This window comes from Schistocerca cancellata, chromosome 1 (genome assembly GCF_023864275.1).
Source record: "Schistocerca cancellata isolate TAMUIC-IGC-003103 chromosome 1, iqSchCanc2.1, whole genome shotgun sequence".
NCBI classification, from domain to species: Eukaryota; Metazoa; Arthropoda; class Insecta; order Orthoptera; family Acrididae; genus Schistocerca; species Schistocerca cancellata.
Window position 1 is genome coordinate 569,108,693 of NC_064626.1, and position 19,969 is coordinate 569,128,661.

General features: G+C 43.2%; 1 protein-coding gene across 1 annotated transcript in view; it reads right to left on the bottom strand.

Moving 5' to 3' along the window:
- Positions 1 to 19,281, bottom strand: part of LOC126181501 (unextended protein) — a 534,918-nt gene extending 515,637 nt beyond the window's left edge. Inside the window, exon 1 of the mRNA XM_049924776.1 lies at positions 18,736 to 19,281. Coding sequence (XP_049780733.1) covers positions 18,736 to 19,280 — 545 coding nt within the window. The 5' untranslated portion in view covers position 19,281. The remainder of the gene's footprint in view (positions 1 to 18,735) is intronic.
- Between the last annotated feature and the right edge of the window lie 688 nt (positions 19,282 to 19,969).

Here is a 19,969-nt window from a genome sequence, read left to right on the forward strand (position 1 = left end):
CAGTATTATTGTCACTTGTTAAGCACGTATCATAGTCACTATACTCCTCATGTAATTTCTCCGCTCAGTCGAGCGTGTACGACACCACACATTCCTGTGTCTCATCTTGCAGAAAGGCTAATATTTCATATGGCACTTCTTTCTCGCTCTGCGAAATTCCTTGGGTTCCTTTCTGAAGAAATGTCCACTTTGGCAACTGTTGTAGACATAATGTAATGTTTGCTTGGTCTATCGTTGCCACTGTTCTGCTTTTTATGAGCACCACTAGCACTGTAGCACCGTTGTGAGCAACGCGTCGACTAAGCAGTTATTCTACGCTCCGTAGGGCCTCACGCTGTGCTCACACTTTGATACCTCCAGCCCCGCTCCCCATAGTCGTTAGCAGCCAATATTGTGGTTGCATGGTAGACAGTATGTGGGGGCGCCGAATGCCGTAAATATCTCTAGCCTTTTGCTATCTTGCGGTCAAGGGGTTCCTTACCAGACTGACGCGCGATTTTCAAGTATCGGTCGAACAAGGGTTTTTGGATGGCCTGCATTTCCAGAGGATTGTCCAATGAATATCAGTCTGCCATCTGCCTTACCAGCGATCAGTTTTAAGTGGTTGTTCAAATTTAAACCGCTCCACTCCTAGATATTTTATTGATGTAACTACTTTCAGTGGTTGTTGTGCAATCGTATTACCATACAAAAATGTGACGTTCTTTGTATTTATGTGCGTTACGTTCATTTCTTTACGTTGAGGTTCAATTGCAATTCCCTGCACCAAGCGTCAGTTCTCTGCAGCTCATGCTGCATTTCGCTACAATTTTCTAGCGTTGCGACTTCTCTGTATACAACAGCAACATCCGTGAACAGCCTCCTGGAAGTTCCCATGTTACCTACTACGTCATTTATATACGTATATTGTGAAAAGTAATGATGTTACAACACCCCCTTGGGGCAGTCCGTAAGTTACTTTTACGTAGTAAGATTTCTCTGAGAAAGACATATTGCGTTCAGATTGCTAGAAATCCTTCGGTCCAGTCACACAGCTGGTATGGTATTCCGTATGCTCGTATTTTGTTCATTAGGCGGCCAGGCGAACTGTGTCTAACGCCTTCCAGGGGTAAGCAACACAACACCTATCTCCAGAGCCGGTATCTACTGGTTTCTGGGTGTCGTGGACGAAGAGCGCGAGCTGGTTCACATGATAGTTGTTTGCATAAACCAATGTTGATTCCTACGGAGGAGATTTTTGGTCTCCAAAACTGACATATGCCCACAGTTTCGTGCGTCTGTTCACCGAACTCTCTGGACAATCGGGGCGACATGTGCTTTTTTCCATTCATTACGAACGCCTTGCTCCTCCACCGACCAACGGCACACTGCAGTCAGAAGAGAACAGATCCTGAATGCCACCCACATGTCAACCAGTATCCCTGTAAGAATTTGTTTTCTTCAGTTTTTTTCTTTCCCCAGAACGGGGAGGACCACCTCTAACCTCTTTGATGCCCGTGTCTCGTCCGACGGCATCCGGTTGCAAGGCTGTGGGATATTTATGTGTAAAATAGTTCATGGTATTTTTCGTTTGCTTGTCTTTTTATGCCTTTGAGCCCTGTTTCTCTAGCACGTACTACAGCTTTCCGTAACATTCCAGGCCAGTGGTTCCCAACACGGAGGTAACTATCGCCTGGTGAATAAAATGAAATTTTCTGAGGAGTAAAAACAAGAGTTCGATTATGATCTAACCAGCATAGCATGTTTAGACTACCCATCCAACACGCAGCTTAAGGTGCCTTGCGGAGCATTTTTGTAGAAAAAAATGGTTCAAATGGCTCTGAGCACTATGGGACTCAACATCTTAGGTCATAAGTCCCCTAGAACTTAGAACTACTTAAACCTAACTAACCTAAGGACATCACACACACCCATGCCCGAGACAGGATTCGAACCTGCGACCGTAGTAGTCCCGCGGTTCCGGACTGCAGCGCCAGAACCGCACGGCCACCACGGCCGGCCATTTTTGTAGATGTAGACTAGTATAGTCATTGTTGTTGCTATAGTAGGCACTCCGTCAACTATCTTCTGAAGCTGGAAATGTTGTGTGTTTCTCTAATACAATGCGGAAGGTTGTTCCAACAGTCGGGTTTCTGCCACTGAGAAAGACCTGGAGAAAGCAGCTGAACGATGGAGTGCGACAGACAGGATTTGCTCAAATGGAAGCCGGTGTTCCCGCCATGTTGTTCAGATAACAGCGTCAAGATCGAGGGGAGCGATGGGGGATAGTGTTCATTGATAAGACAGTCGAGAAGACAGAGGGTATGGATATCCTTGGGCTTGTCTGCACGCAGCCAGGATAGTTGTGCACATGGCGGTGAAAAGTGGTCGAAGAGTGTGACATCACAGATATCATTACGATTGATATCGTCCGCGCTCTCGTGAATACACTTCTAGACTGTCTCATCCGCTTTCGCTCCCAACTCGTAATTTCATGTTTCTTTGTCCATTGCAAGAAAATGATACAGTAGTTAGAGTGCAAAAGGGAATATTACAAGGATAAGCACATCGTATCTTCAGCACTAATTATTTCATGTCCCAAATGATTCCTTGTTTCAGAAAAACACAGGGCAATACTTTATTCATATCGTAGTTTCATGCTGACTACATGTTCCCTGGCCTCCAGTAAAGGGCCATTTACAGTTCCTTTAACAAAAGTTTGAATTTTGTCAATTTCCCTTAAAATAAGAAAATGAGAAATCTATCATTTTTAGGCTTCAGTATTCTGAAAACCGATATTAGAAACTTGAGAGGCTCTAAAATACGGTTTGTCTTGAAATACTAGTTTATTCAATAAATTTTGAACCACGGAAATTTAAGGTAAGTTAGTTTTCCTAAATGAGGAACAATCGGTCTAAAAAACTGACTAGGTTGTTTAGCTTCAATTTTGACAAATGTATTTTTCCTAGTAACGAATTTACCATACTTTCAAGCCATATCTCCTGCACTAATTACCTTTAAGTGAAAACCATTGCCCCACAATGTTCAGGGTTGGAGGATAAATGCTTGCACACTCACGGTGCAATCACGATTCAATAGTTGGAATAACGAGATAATAAGGGGTGGTTGTAGCAACAACAACGACTATACTAGTCTGCATCTACAAAGATGCTCCGCAAGACACCTTAAGCTGCGTGTTGGATGGTACCATGTACCACTGCTGGTCAGTTCCTTTCCTGTTCCATTCGCAAATAGAGCGAGGGAGAAACGACTATCTACATGCCTCCGTATGAGCCCAAATTTCTCGTCTCTTATCTTCTCGGTCCTTAAGCGCAATGTATGTTGGCAGCAGTAGAACCGTTCGGCAGTCAGCTTCAAATGCCGGCCATCTAAATTTCCGCAATAGAGTTTCTCGAAAAGAACGTCGCCTTCCCTGCAGAGATTCCCATTTCAGTTCCCGAAGCATTTCAGTAATACTTAGGAGTTGTTCAAACCTACCGATAAACAAATCTAGGAGCCCGCCTCTGAACTGCTTCGATGTCCTTCAATCCGACCTGGTATGGGTCCCTAACATTCGAGCAGTACTCAAGAATAGGTGCCACCAGCGTCCTATATGCGGTCTCCTTTACAGGTGAACCGCTCTTTCCTAAAATTCTCCCAATAAGCCGAAGTCTGCCATTCGCATTCCTTTCCACAGTTCTCACGTGCTTGTTTTATCTCATATCTCTTTGCAACGTTACGCCCAGATATTTGAAGGACTTGACTGTGTCAAGCAGGACACTAGTAATATTGCACTAAACTTTACAGGTTAGATCTTCCCATTCATCCGCATCAACTTACATTTTTCCACATTTAGGGCTAGCTGCCATTCATCGCACCAACTGGAAAATTTGTCTAAGTCGTCTTATATCTTCCTACAATGACTCAACTTCGACAAAAAAAAAAAATGGTTCAAATGGCTCTGAGCACTATGGTACTTAACATATGAGGTCACCAGTCCTCTAGAACTTAGAACTACTTAAACCTAACTAACCTAAGGACATCACACACATCCATGTCCGAGGCAGTATTCGAACCTGCGACCGTAGCGGTCACGCGGTTCCAGATTGAAGCGCCTAGAACTGCTCGGCCACAACGGCCGGCCAACTTCGACACCTTACCCTACAACGTAGCATAGCCAGCAAACAATCGGAGATTGCTGCCCACACTGTCCGCAAAATCATTTATGTATATAGATAACAACAGCGGTCCTATCACACTTCCCTGGGGCATTCCTGACGATATCCTTGTCTCTGGTAGAGAAATCGCTATTCTCCTGATAAGTCAGGTAATTACAACAACAATTACCATTTCCCCGTATTCACTCGTTACTCTTGTACATCCCTCTTTCCAACATGACCATTTCCCAATATTCTTAGTCGATGCAGTCTCTTTAAATTTACTTTCCCCAGAACTCACTATCAGGAAACTTTTTCAAACCTTTTAAATTTTTCTTATATTTGCCGTGAACACCATTGTTGTTAATACTATTATCACTATTAGTACTGCAGCTGCAATAGTACAAGTATTGCCAATATTAACATTACTAGTTGACAATACAATTTCCTCACACCTATACTTCAGATATTGAAATCATTTGAATACTAGTTGCATTAAAACTTATTTCTCATGTAACTATGATGTAAAATAGGTACTGTATGTGTGAAACCCCAGTCCGATGTAAGTGAGGGTCTGATGGTCCTAAAAAAGATCAGGCTAAATAAATAGAATCCTACGACAAGATCGTAAAGTGCACCGCTCAGTGGTACTATAGGAGTTATCGAGGACTGTGTTAACTTAACGGACAAAGGCCAGTGAGCAGCTGAGCAGTGAAGAATCAGTGTTTATGTACTCAGAGGCGATTTCCAAATCTTACTTAGCACCATCAATATTATATACTTTGCAGGAATAAGCAGTCCACTAATAGCAATCCCAAGACAATATTTTCAGTTAACAGGCACACAACTCTGTATTATGAGGTATCAACACGGTCGAGATTTTAGACTTTTAGTTCGCAGTGAGAAACGGGCGGAGAAATAACACTGCAGGGATCGAAACGCTTCAAGGACTAATTTATTGCGCATAGATAATATCTACTGCCCTATTCCGACGGACTAATGTTTACTAAATCATCTATCATACAGGAATCATCTATCATCCGTCCGACATCCACTGTTGGATAAAAGCCGCTGTCAGAGTTATGTACGCACTGCGCCAAAACGCTTCCCCTGCACGTCTTAATGGCGCCCGTCCACCATCCATTCGGTCGTCGTTTGAACATTGTTTTCTCTCTTGTACTTTACAGTTACGTATTCCAAAAATGGTTCAAATGGCTCTGAGCACTATGGGACCCAACTGCTGTGGTCATAAGTCCCCTAGAACTTAGAACTACTTAAACCTAACTAACCTAAGGACAGCACACAACACCCAGCCATCACGAGGCAGAGAAAATCCCTGACCCCGCCGGGAATCGAACCCGGGAACCCGGGCGTGGGAAGCGAGAACGCAACCGCACGACCACGAGATGCGGGCAGTTACGTATTCCACTGCACTCTGTCCCCAGATACGTATGTCTCTTTTCCTACCTCCATTAGTAATTAACACTGTAATTGCAAGCTTCAGTTACGTACTCCACGTTTCACAACGAGCGAGGTGGCGAAGTAGTTAGCGTACTGGACTCGCATTCGGTAGGACGGCAGTTCGAATCCGCGTCGGGTCATCCAGATTTAGCTGCTTCGTCAATTCCCAGCATCGCTTAAGGCTAATCTCGGCGTAGTTCATTTGATGGGCCACGGCCTTTTCCCTTCCCCAATACAAGCTTTCATTACGTCTCTTGTAACTGCCCGACTACATTCACCGTACATTAGCTTTTTTTTATTCCCTGATAAAGTGTTAGCTCAAAAAGAGGTGACGAGATGCAGTAAAAATGTTTCCTGAATGATACAATATGGGCTGAAAGTGAGGGATAATTCTGCTATTAATCGAAAATCAGCTATATGTTGAGTTTACGAACCGCCACGCAGTACTACAACCCAACAGAAGTCTGGTTTCCTGGATTGAGGGTGCGCGAGGGGTGGAGAGGAGAAAACAATGAGCCTGATAGCACGAAGTCCACAAATGCTATTGCTGGACTAGAAGTAGACTTCATTAAACTTAATAAACGTCAGTCATTGTTCTTCATTCGTTTCTGACTTGCTTAAATCTTTTCGTGTGCAAGACCAGATTAACTTAACTTTGAACTGCTTGATTGCCATTAAAAGATAATTAGCTGTTGTCACAAGGCGCAGTGAGTGTATTACTAATGGAAGAATATAATGGTACTTAGTGTTCAGCAATTCTGTTTTCAGAATTGTCCCGAGTTCGAGTCTCGGTCGGGCACACAGTTTTCATCCGCCAGGAAGTTTCAATTCTGTTTTCCTTTTACATGATTGGTTGATTTGTGGGAGGGGACCCCCAGCGGATTGGGAAAGGATGATGAAGCAAGTCGGCCGTGTCCTTTCAAAGGAACCCTCCCGGCATTTGCCTGAAGCGATTTAGCGATTTAGGAAAATCACGAAAAACCTAAATCAGGAGGGCCTGACGCGTGTTTGAACCGTCGTCCTCCCGAATGCGAGTCCAGTGTGCTAACCACTGCGCAATCTCGCTCTGTACCTGGTCAGAATATATTTATGACGATGTGATAGTCATCACATTTAATTTCAATAAACTGCTGTGCAGCTTTCTCTGTATTTGTTGAATGTTACGAGAAGTACAGAGAGTTATTTATTCCTTGATTGTGACTGACCACTCTTCGGAAATGTTTCACGTCCGATGTGACGTAACTTAATTTTGTTGTAGGAAGTTTCACCAAAAACCTAATCATGGAGCAAATTTTAGGAGCCCAGTAGGATAAGTTTCGAAAATGGTGGATTTTTAAGTTACATCCTTTCTATGGTCGGTTCACCCGAGCCAAATAGCAGAACTGATATTATTACGGGACTTGCTTAGTTTACAAAAAGCACCCCGCGCCATATTTACTCTTCCACTCATTTCACTTCAGTTCCTCTGCATCTAGCTGTAATGGTTCGCAACGTGATCAGTATTAACTATACAAGTATCTATTTTCCAAATTTGGAAAACGAACAAATGACGTGCTAGATTCTAAGACTAGTATCATTGAGTGAAGGAATATTTTTAGACTGCGAAATTCGAGCAAAAGTAGAATTTCTTAATCTGCGCGAAGACGACACACTGAAAACAGACTTGATAACTCGTAAACGGTAAAATTTTTGGTAAAACGTCGATGGCGAATATCCGTTATTATCGGAAAAAGGCAACATGAATACTGATTCAATTCGCCACGACGTATAAAATGTTCAAATGTGTGTGAAATCTTATGGGACTTAACTGCTAAGATCATCAGTCCCTAACCTGACACACTACTTAACCTAAATTATCCTAATGACGAACACACACACACACACACACACACACACACACACACACACACACACACACACACACACGCCCGAGGAAGGACTCTAACCTCCGCCGGGATACGAAGTATAGCTAGTAGAAGTGGATTATGGAATAAGGCAGAAGTGAAAATATAAGTTACGATCCGAATAAACATGGAGTTTTACTTAAGATATTCAACTGAATGCATAAAAAAGCTGTTAGAAATAATCAATACTACCTGTCACAGTAAAGATGTCTTGGATTAATAATCACTACCTGCAAACACGCATTAGTTCTAAATTTAGCCAAGCATTGTTCACCTTTCGTCACTTTAAAAACGAAGTCTGATTATTTGTTCTTAAATCTAAATTTCAGTTAGGTGACGAATTCTGTTGTTGGTGTTCGCTTTATGTCGGATCTCCTTCACGAGCAATTGTCCCACGAATACAGAACTGTTGCACTAGACGGTCTGAACGAGGAACATGCATTGCTAAGGACGTCTTTATCGTCTTCAACCTTTAAAATAATCTAAAAATTCGTACCTGCTGTTTCGGCATTTAGCTATTTTCAAGCGCAACACAACGAAAATTACGTGCTCTAGCACACGTCGAAACGTAATAATTTTGAACACATTTATGGTGCCTTAGAGAACGTTAATTCCGCTGTGTTCCACTTGATAATAACCAAAGGCAGAGACAGTACTAGTAGGTTTTTAAAATATAGAATTCCAACGGTCGAAGGCGAACATGATGTCATACAAAAAGTTTCGCTGGGCAGTGAACCCAATCCACGAAAATTAGTAATATACGCGCAGTCGCATTGTCTACGTTCGTCAAGTATCGGCGTTGGCGATCTCAATATGGAGTGAACGCTGTGTGCCGCGAAGTACGAGATTAATCGATTCGCAACTGATAACTTTTTGTCGATAACGCACTTTTAGCGCCGCCCACGGACGGCCTATTCAGGCACTTAATAGCGGACGAAGCTGTCGATAGGTTGGCATTTGTCAAGTCGTCCAACAGCAATCGTCTAAAACCAAATGTCATGCCACAACTTTTTAACAGACAGTATCGATATTTGCAGTAAGCCATATCGTTCCTCATCTTGGGGTTGAAGTTCCTTTTGTCAGTGTTTGCTTTAACAATACATATGTTTCTAGATAGGGTTCGCCTTTAGCAAAACAGTTTTGTTTTTTAATCCAAACATGTTTCACTGCAGTTGCAGCATCTTCAGTGGGCTTTGATTTTTCCATCTGTTAAAGAGTGTTCTTTGCTGTTTATATACATGCAGCTATTAGTTTTTAAATCGTAATTACAGATATTTGAAAACATCTGCAATTACGATTTAAAAACTAATAGCTACGTGTATACAAACAGCAAAGAACGCTCTTTAACAGATGGAAAAATCAAAGCCCACTGAAAATGCAGCAACTGCAGTGAAACATATTTGGATTAAAAACAAAATTGTGTTTTGCTAAAGGCGAACCCTATACAAAAACATACATATCGTTCCTTTCTTTATGTCCCAGTGTCTTGCCAACACAGAGCTGAAAATAGACAACGGAGATTTATTAATGTTTAGTTCCTGAGCCGACAGTGATGTTTTTATACTATTCCTGGGCGCTAGCATAGCTTTGTTAATTTTTTTCCAATCTTCTTACTAGTTCGATGCGTTCCGCCACGAATTCCTCTCCTGTGCCAATCTCTGTCTCAGAGTCGCAACTGAACCGAACGGCTTCAATTATTTGTTGGATATACGACTTCTAACCTCTACAGCTCACTCCAGCACGATGGTAGTTATTCCCTGATGTCTTGATCGAGGTCTTGTCATCCTGTCCCATCTTCTTGTCAATCTTTTCCACGTGGTCCTTTCCTCGTCGATTCTGCGGAAAAACTCATCAGTTCACCTAATTTTCAAAATCCTTCTATATAACCGCTTGTCAAACTCTTCTCGTCTTCTCTTAAGCGGTTTTTCAACATTCCATGATTACCTTACGTACAAAGCTATATGAATGCATATTCTCAGAAACTTCTTCCTCAAATAAATGTGGATGTTTGATATTTGTACACTTCTTGGCCAGGGATTCCCTCTTTACCTGTGCTAGCCTACTAGTTGTGTCCTCTTTGCTTCATCCGTCATACGTTATTTTCCGTCCAAGCTAACAGAATTTCTTCATTTCGCCTATTTCGTTGTCCCCAAGTTTTGATCTTAAGTTTACTGTTAGCCTCATTTCTTCTTCTACGAACTGCTTGTTTCAGTTCCCTCTTTTTCCTGGTCGTCCTATATTTTTTCATTCTTCTCAATGGTATTTCACGGTCATATTTGACAACCAAGTAGGTTGACAGCATTGCTGTGCAAATATTTAGCTGTATCATTCACGGCAAATATGTACAACTGCACGAAGGAGTATGGAGTTCTTTATACCCGTCTATTCTATGCCGAACTGCAGTGTCAAAGTCTAGGGAGCAGAGGACCATTGGCCGACATGAACACATTACATTTTCACTGGATCCTAGATCTAAGAAAACAATACTTAGGCCGCTGTACTCTTATTCTAGACATGACGTTGCCGCCGCCTCCTCCTCCGACCAACATTTTACTACAAACTTACGTTTATAAAAATACCTAAATTTTTCGGCGAACGTTCGGAAAATATAGCATCGCGACATTATACGATACACAATCTCAGAGCGAACTGTAAAACTGAAAACTAACTTAGCGCCCAGTGCTTCGCTCGTGTAGACTTTTTGGCCTGCAGAGATTTTTTTTATTCTCATCACATTTTTAAGTTCTTCACAAATTGCAACTTCTAAATTTTTCATGCTAATTAATCATGGTATTTTCCGAATATGCTTCTGACCAAAAAGCGATTCTGTTAGCCGGAGTTCAAGGTTTTTGTTAATCATACCTTTTGCGTCCTTTTGATATTTTCATAGAAACTTTCATAACTCAACACATATCTTTACGTATATATAAAAAGTGGTATATCAATTTCCATAGATTTAGCTTTAATTTTTTTCAATACAAGGAAATATTTTCTTAAAAATTTTCATCCCCTATTTAACCTCCTTAGGGGCAGAATTTCCAGAAACAGTAAAACATGATTTTTTTAATTTCTAACCGAGAAGCCAAATATCAATTTTCCAAGACAGCTTTAAAAAACGCTTTCAAAGTGAAATGTTTTCATGAACGTTTCACTCCCCAATTCACCACCTTAGGGGTTGAATTCCCAAAGGAACTGGGACGGGTTTTTTTGTTTTTTTTTTGTAACTGAGTGGTGAAATACCAATTTTCATGTATGTAGTTTTAAAAATACTGCAGTACTTCTTAAATACAGGCTCATTTTCAAAAAAACTTACGGCCAACGACCTCTCAAAATTTAAAGTCCCTATCCCTAGCGGTTTCGGCTGGGCGATGATGAGTCAGCCAGGACACTGCCTCTTTTATATAACAGTGCATACAAAAAAATTATGAAGCTTCCAAAGTTGTGAAAGTGTGTTGCTATTGTAGTTCCTACAACAACTCTAAGACGCAGTCATTTCTCAAAGTTCTGTACATATGGTTTTAAAATGATGTATTCACATCATCTGGAATTTCTTGGGACTTGTGCTGAAGCGATATACAGTATTAAGTACTGCTGTGAACAAATTATGTTTTAGCACAACAACAATCTGCCCGCTTCCGTAGACCGGGTCTCTAACGCATGCCTATGCGATGATGTTCGGTTCTAAGGCAAGCCAGTTCGTCCCTGCTAATGCAAGGTTTCCGGTACCAGTATCTGGCCGGCAAGGGAGGGGAGGTGGTGGCGTCAAGTTCCTGGTCACCAGTCTTTGCGCCAGTGTCCTACATTGAACTCCGTAGTGTCTCGTGAAGAGAGGGCATGTGATACGGTTGGTAGTGAACCGTCCGCCAGACGCTCTTGGTGCTTTTCAAGGGGCGTAGCTTGTGTACCGCGCGAAGTTCCACCCTTTCCCTTCCCTTCATCCATAACAATACAAATCTAACACTGCTGTACACGCACTCATCACAGTAACGCAATGAGATAGACGCTTGACATTTCATGACTGGTCGGAGTAATATAATAGCAAACCACCTTCACTAGTACCTTGCCAAGAGCGGCTATGCAGGACTCCGGAATGTTTCCTTAATTCCTTTACTTGACTATGGGACTACCTTATTATCATCATCATCATCATCATCATCATCATCATCATCATCATCAGTAGTAGTAAAATCTTAGATATCTGAGGCTCGTTAAGTGAGGGAGACGGCAAAGAAACTGGTACACCTACTTAATTTCGTGTAGGTCACTGGAGCACGCAAGTGCCGCAACACGACGTGGCATGGATCCAATTAATGTCTGAAGTAGTGCTGGAGGGAATTTGCGCCATGAATCCTGCAGTGCTGTCCATAAATCCGTAAGAGTACGAGGGGGTGGAGATCTCTGAACAGCACGTTGCAAGGCATCCCAGAAATGCTCAATAATATTTATGTCTGGGGAGTTTGGTTGCCAGTGGAAGAGTTTAAACTCCAAAGTGTGTTCCTGTAGCCACTCTGAAGCAATTCTGGACGTATGGGGTGTCTCATTGTGCTGCTGAAATTTCCCAAGTCCACCGGAATGCACAGTGGACATGTACGGATGCAGGTTATCAGTCAGGATGCTTACGTACGTGTCACTTGTCAAGAGTCGTATCTAGACGTATCAGGCGTCCCATGTCACTCCAACTGCACACGCCCCACACCATTACAGAGCCTACACCAGCTTCAACAGTCAGCTGCTGACATGCAGGGTCCATGGATTCACGAGGTTTGCTGATGGTCCAGCATTGAAATCTGCAGCAATTTTGCGGAAGGGTTGCACTTCTGTCACGCTGAACGATTCTCTTCAGTCGTCGTTGGTCCCGTTCTTGCAGGGTCTTTTTCCGGCCGCAGCGATGTCGGAGATTTGATGTTTTATCGGATTCCTGATATTTACAGTACACTCGTGAAATGGTCGTTCGGAAAAATACGCACTTCGATACCTCGGAGACGCTGTGTCCCATCGCTCCTGCGCCGACTATAATACCACGTTCAAACTCACTCAAATCTCGATAACCTGCCGTTGTAGCAGCGGTAACCGATCTAACAACTGCACCAGACACTTGTTGTCTTATAAAGGCATTGCCCACCGCAGCGTCGTATTCTGCTTGTTTACATATCTCTGTATTTCAATACGCATGCCTATATTTTTTTTTTCTTCACTACAACCCAACATTGCACCTGTCTAATTTCGATACAGAGCTCGCTTCCGTCGGCGGTGCAACAGCGTAGAGCCGCTGTAGCGCCTTGAGATACTGAACGAAGGTTGTTTACATTCCTTATCGCGAAACGGAGCACGCCCATTGACTGAATTATGCCTTAGTTTCACTGGGACGAAAAACATCGCAGCCTTGAACCGTGACACCATTTTTGCGAACTGTAATAGTTGCATGCGCTTTTAGGTGAGGTGTCATACACAGTTCTCATCAACGTCTGTATTGTGATAGCAAGAAATCCGGTTTAACGAATCTACGTCCTAGTTCAGGTAAGCGTCAAAAACAACACTAAGAAAGATCGGGCCTAGCAGTAATACACGTTTCTATGTAATTTAAACATATCCCTGGAAAACACGCCTCGGTGACGTGTTACACAACACACGCGTTGCTCAGTGGCTGTGGCTGGGCGTTATCTCTTGCCTCTTTCCGGCGTCTCTAGCACGCACCAAGTACAGAAACAGAACTGTCACAGCTTTGTCTCCTTATCACAGTAGATATACCAACAGTGTATAAGAAGATCTTTTATAAATGGACACAACCATGACAATCGTATCAATTGAAATATTCAAAAATCTGCAAGCAGTCACTTTATTAAAGCTTACATCACACCTTCCGGGAAATTTCACCATCAGTCATAGTTAATGCAACAATTGCTCCGTTTTTTGTGCACGGTTTTGTGTGCAACCTCGACTCTTTTCTTTATTGATCACTGAGAGCTTTTAAGAATCTTATGCCTCTTACTCTGTACGTACGCACGCGCACACGCGCACCCGTCAACTTCTATGTTATCGCATTCCAACTTTAACTGATTTCACCTTACGTTACTGTTAAAGAATTCTACGAAAGATTTCACGCAAAAGCAAATAAAGCGGATGATTCCTGACAATTTTCAGCATAATAAATGCTATACGTAGACAATCGCAAACTTCGTCCGTGTCGTTTGGCAAGTGTTAGTACCCCAGAGGAGCAATTGTTTATATGGTTGATACTCTCTACTTACTGAGATACTGAAGTTAACAATAGCACTTTTCGTAAATTTTAGATTCTGTCTATAGGAGTACAGCCTATTGTTATCGTAAACTTATAAACAGTCTATGTCGCATTTTATGTAAACATTACTTTGTGGCCGGCTTCTATGTATCATCTTCATACCAAAATGTCCTTGCTGAGACGTCAGTGTTGACAATTTATAAAATAACACCTGGTACTAGATGTTAGACAGCTGCGCGAAAGTACATAAAACTTTTAATTTACTTTTACACAGCTCACTAATGGCTAGTGTGTTACTTTATCAATTTTGCCAACATTGCCACCTCACCATCGACATTTTGGTGTGAAAATTGTTTGGCGCATAGTGGATGCCAAATGTAAATAAAAAGTGGCTGTTCCAGTGTTAAGTTTTTTATAAGATGTGCGACACACATTAACAACATTCGAGAGCTCTTGCCGCGGTCTGAAAGAAACCACTTTCCCGACAGATTAAAAACTTGCGAGTATTTCTGGTGTAGGAAAGTAGTCGCTGCCTTGCGTGCTATCAAATTTAAAAAAATCTTGTTTGAACATTGTGACAAGTTATGTAATCAGAAGAGCGATTCACGTGTGTGTGAGAGGGAGGGGGTGACAGTAATTAGAAGAACTTCAACACAATCACAACAGGTACCATCGTGCCTAAAAGAGGGTCCTAAGTACAGGGAACGTTTGTCTAGAAAGTGACGATACCGTATGCCAAACATTCAAAGAGCCACACATACCACGCGACACCTATCCATAGCAGCTAGAAATAAATGATTCAGTTAATAGAACAACTCAGAATCGCCTATATCGATGATATACTGATAACAGACTCCGATGGGAACGAAACAAGAGTTATGTATCCCCCCCCCCTCTCTCTCTCTCCCCCCCCCCCCTCCTCCCTTAGTTTTTTCACAGTTTACTTACGACATATGTACATAATCCGCACAAAAATATTATGTAATATAATGGAAAGTAGGTAAAATATAGAACGAAGGTAGACCTAGGGCTACGCTACAAATCAATTACCACGACGTTTATTTAGCACTCACATTCGAAAATCACAACATCTCATGTCATGTCAGAACTGTCGCCTTCAAAATTAAGCTAGGACGCGAACTCTGTTACACAGTCTACCACTGCAACCAAGATTTTGGAAGTGGGAGGTGGCAACCATTGCACCAGATGTCATTATCTGGATAGATTAAAACTTACATGCATCGGCAGTGCAGCGGAGTGTTTGCTTCTGTGGGTTATTACTACCAGAAACACATTAATCGTTATTGCGAGACTGTGAAATCTGAAGACTGTCCCATTTGTGGAATCCACTGTTATTAGCAAATACAAAAATCGTCGATTACTAGCTTCATCACTTATTTTAAAGTCTGGTACACGTCATACTGCTAGGGTTGGGAGCTCCTGTCGACATTTTCCCCTTTTGGCGAAATAATCTTTTTTAACTCTGCCTTCTGTAAAACAATGCGTGTCTTGTACGTCACGTGAGAGTGAAGTGAAGTGAAAAAATGTGAAAAACAACGTATATAATCACTAACAATAAGCAAACACGCCAAGGATGTACAACGCGATAGAATACATGGCAAGCTATCAAGTCACAAAACGCATGAAAGCTGGCCATCTTGTATAATTAATATAGCTTAAGAAATAAAATTCCAGTGATGATGACACAGGTCTGTAAGCAGTTTTGGATAAAGAGCGAAAAAAGAAATACACGGAATTCTGCTGAAGCCGGTGTTTAAAAACAAAAATAATCAAATCTACCACTGGTCTTGTCATGGCTATTAGCTGGCTTTCGATGTTTTGTACATCACTGGTGCTGCACGTGGCATGTCACATCATAATGTGATGATAGAATTACCACTGAAACGGCTGGTGGAGTTTCAAATAAAATGGAAGCGTAAATCAACGATTATTTTGTTTACTCTACAATAGGTCGCAGCCATTTTCATTCAGTCGCAGTCTGACAAAGTATTTACAATAATTAGTTAGTAGGGTAAAAGCTACGTACCGTGCCCCCTTTTCGTAGTCTGTGTTCAATAATATGCACCAGAATAGAAGTGGGAGACTAGTCCATTATCCAATACAGATTTTCTGCATTTACCGTACAGTTTCCGTTTTCATGATGAAATGTGCGGCAAACAAGCCAAAGTGCTTTAAATATGGTGTAAACATTATACTATACAGTCTGTTGCCACAACCTTTCAATTTAGCTTTCGCATCCGTTGGCTTCGGCAACTCTCAACCAAATTATTGCCCTACAAACTAACCAAGACCTCGGGCTACGCCACAGATACCACCACAAAAAACTTTCGGGAGGGGGTAGGGGGTTCAATACCGCAGTGTAACCAGAAAGTAGATTAAGACAACCATGAAGGATTTTTTGTATAAGAAATCAAAAAACGCTGCTCTGACCGTAGAAAGTTTCTTAAAACCGCAACCAGTTTAACGCTGATCTAGGTGGTTCCTCAGGTGATGTACGTCGTGTCTACAACATTGTTTTACGCTGTCCTGAAACCTCTCCCCGTCCTTCACGACAAAAATCCGCTAGAAGCGTTTGTCAATAGAAAATTTTAATTTATCATTGACGTGAAGGACGGGGAGAGGTTTCAGGACAGCGTAAAACAATGTTGTAGACACTACTTACATCACATGAGGAGGCGCCTAAATTGGCGTTAAACGGGTCGCGGTTTTAATAAAAAGAAGATTATAGCCCGAGAAGTGTTTTTTGCCTTCTTATACAAACGTAGACATTTGGCTGCGGTTGCTTGCAATTCGAAGTAATATTACGGATATAGCAGAACGCCGTATCTGAAAGTGAATATAAACACGGTAAAAACGGACTATAAACACACGGAACTGCGACCAATCAAGTGTGTAATAATTGATTTTTCAATTACATAAACTAGTTTTCGAAACTTTGGAGCCTGATTTTCAGATAAAGCATGCAGAAGTTACACATTTATGTTTGTAGCAGGATACTGGGTACTGGCTAGAGGTAGTATTGGTGTTAAGTCACTTTAGAGCTCCCATCTTCACTGCCTATCGCAGCATTTAGAACAGTGGCCGTCAAACATTTTTTTGCTCAAGAGCCAATACTGACGTTATACGCAGAAATTTCGGGTCGCCTATGTACAGACTCGTTATTAATTAGCAACCTATATAAGCTACCATGTTAGGAGCTCCCAATACATTACAGACAGGAAGCGTGCCATGAGCTAGCCACTGGCCCACAAGTAGCGATCATAAAAAGTTGGCACACTTCGTGTCACTGTTCTCTACGTAAGACTGCTGACACCCTCCGTGGGCCGAAAGTCCTGACACAAATCGGCTAATGCTGTGTTGTCTGTATGAGCGAATGACACCTAGCTTAACTTCACACCCCTTTCTGCAAATGTGTATCGGATTTGAAGATAAACGTCTGTGTAATGCGCATTTAGGAATCCACGTTACTTCCGTGGCGAAGTCTGCACCACAGCAGCTGATCGGCAGAGTACTGGAAGACAAACAACAGATTACCTCTCTCACATCCTCTAACCCTGCAGAGACCGCACTACTTATCCCTCTGCCCGTGAGGTAAGCGGTAGACCTAACGCAGCTCGCGCCCGAATTCGCCCACATCTGATAAAATAAAGAACGCTTTAAAATACTGTCTTCGTCAATATTTTTGTTTGTTGTTGAGCAGAAAAGTACACTCTTAGTGAGCTGTTAACGTTAAAGAACGTTTTTGGATTTGACTGCTATTTGCTACGTGCGTATTTTTTATAACACGGTTGGCGACCTCAGGCCGCACGAATACTGATTCGGGCCGCATTTTGGAGACCCCGTATTTAGAACTGTCCACTATCTACAGCCACTTCTATATCGCAACTCTGTAAATCACACTAAAGTGCCAGCCAGAAGGTCCATCGAACCACCTTTACAATTATTTTCTAGTATTCCAATCTCGAACAGCGTGCGGGAAAATGAACGTCTACATCTTTCCGTTCAAGCTCTGATTTCCCTTACTTCCCTATGACTGTCATTTCTCCCTATCTAGGTCGGCGTCAACAAAATATTTTCGGCATTCGGAGGAGAAAGCTGGTGATTGAAATTTCGCGATAAGATCCCGCTTCAATGAAAAACGCCTTTGTTTCAATGTTTTCCACCCTGAATCATCTATCATGTGCCTGACATTCTCTCCTATATTTCGCGGATAATAAAAATCGTGCAGCCCTTCTTTGAACTTTGTCGATGTACTCCGTTAATCCGACACTGCGCGGCAGTACTCAAAAAAGAGGACGGACAAGTTAGTGTAGGCACACTCTTTAGTAGATCTGTTCAATCTTCTGAGTGTTTGGCCAACAAAAAACTTTCTTCATTTCGCCTTCTGCACAACATTCTTTCCAATTTAAGTTGGTCGTAATTGTAATTCCAAGGTATGTAGTGGAATTCACGGCCTATAGATTTGATTGATTTATCGTGTAACCGAAGTTTGGATTCCGTTTAGTAGTCACTTGTGTGACTTCACACTTTTAACTATTTACGGTCAACTGCCGGATTTTTCGTACAACGTAGATATCTTATGTCTTATCTAAATCGTTTTGCAATTGGTTTCCATTTTCTGATGACGTTACTAGACGATAAACGACACCATCATCTGCAAACAACTTAAGACGGCTGCTCAGATCGTCTCCTACACTGTTTATATGGATAAAGAACAGCAGAGAGGCTGTAGCACTACTTTGTGAACGCCAAAAATCACTTCTGTTTTTCTCGGTAACTTTCCATCAGTTACTACGAAATGTAATCTCTGACAGAAAAATACGACACCATTCGCGAGCACGCAAATCCTGTATCGTTTTCGTGACACTCTCTCCCCTGTTTCTCGGTAATACAAAACCACCACCACAAATTTGCCAGCATCCAAGCATGCGCCGAGCAACGGCTAAAGTAGAAAAGTAGGCGAATGGTAACTTGCCCATCAGCAGCAGCAGCAGTTTCCGCGCGCCGCAAGGCGTCCTTCGGCAGATCGACGAAAACGCCGTCCGGCTGGTGCACCCACTGCGCATCGCCCCGCTCCTCCGCACAGCTGTTGTCGGACTCGTCGGCCCCGCAGGGCCGCCGCCTGCTCGTCTTCAGACAGAGGAATATCCTAGCGTAGGCCGGCGCCGCCGCCGCCGGCACGACGACGGTCAGACCGGTAACCGTGGCGTTGCCCCCGCGGTCGCGAAACACCGAAGCGGCGGCCCGGTCCGCCTGCAGGCACTCGTCGGCTTCGCCGCTGCGGCGCGGGGTCGCCCTGAACTCCAAGTCGCCGCGCTCGTCCAGGTGGGTGCCTCGCACCAGCAGCCGCAGCTGCAGCGAGATCTCGCCGGCGTCCCCCGCCGGGGCGAGCGCGACATTTTGCAGGTGGACGCGTTCGAGGGCGGGTTCGTGTCGCGCGCACACGCTCACTCGGCCCAGGCACAGAAACGCTAAAATACACAACACACGCGCTGCCGTGCGACAGCTCCGCGGCGCCATACTGCGGCCGACTGCAGGCGAGACCCCTGGCGGCGGCAGCCTTATATGCCAGCTGACGGCCGGGCCGGCGCCATGGCTGCCTCGCCAGCGCGCCAACTACAAACAGCTGTCTGCAGCCCGCCGCACGCCGCCGCCTCGCGCGCTTATCGCGCCGCCCGCTCTCCACCTCGTCTCGTGACGTCACACTGTCAACACGACCGCGACAACAGCGCTTCTAAAATCACGCTCCTTGCCTGCGACTTTTACGACTTTAGAAAACAATTCCATTTCCCACCTTCGCCGTCCACTGGTGTACTTCGTCCTATTATGCACTGACAAAAAAAAAGAAAAAAAATCGCAACGCCTAAAAATAATTACTTACTCACTGGTCATACAGGACTCGGGAGTCCAGTACCGCAGCAACCTATTTTCGCCATCTGTCCCTGTCTTGGGCTATTTCCTTCCATTCACCTTCAATACCTAGGCTCCTCAAATCACATTGTCCTCCCATCTACGCCTCGGTCTCCCCACAGGAAGTTTTCCTTCTAGGTGCCCGCCCTGCCCTCATCCATACGAGTTACGTGACCCGCCCATCGCAGCCTACGTGATTTAATAATACTGAATATGTCAGGGTTTGAATACAGTTCGTGAACCTCTTCGTTATGCAGTTTTCGCCACTCTCCGCTAATGTCATCCCTTTTTGCTCGGAA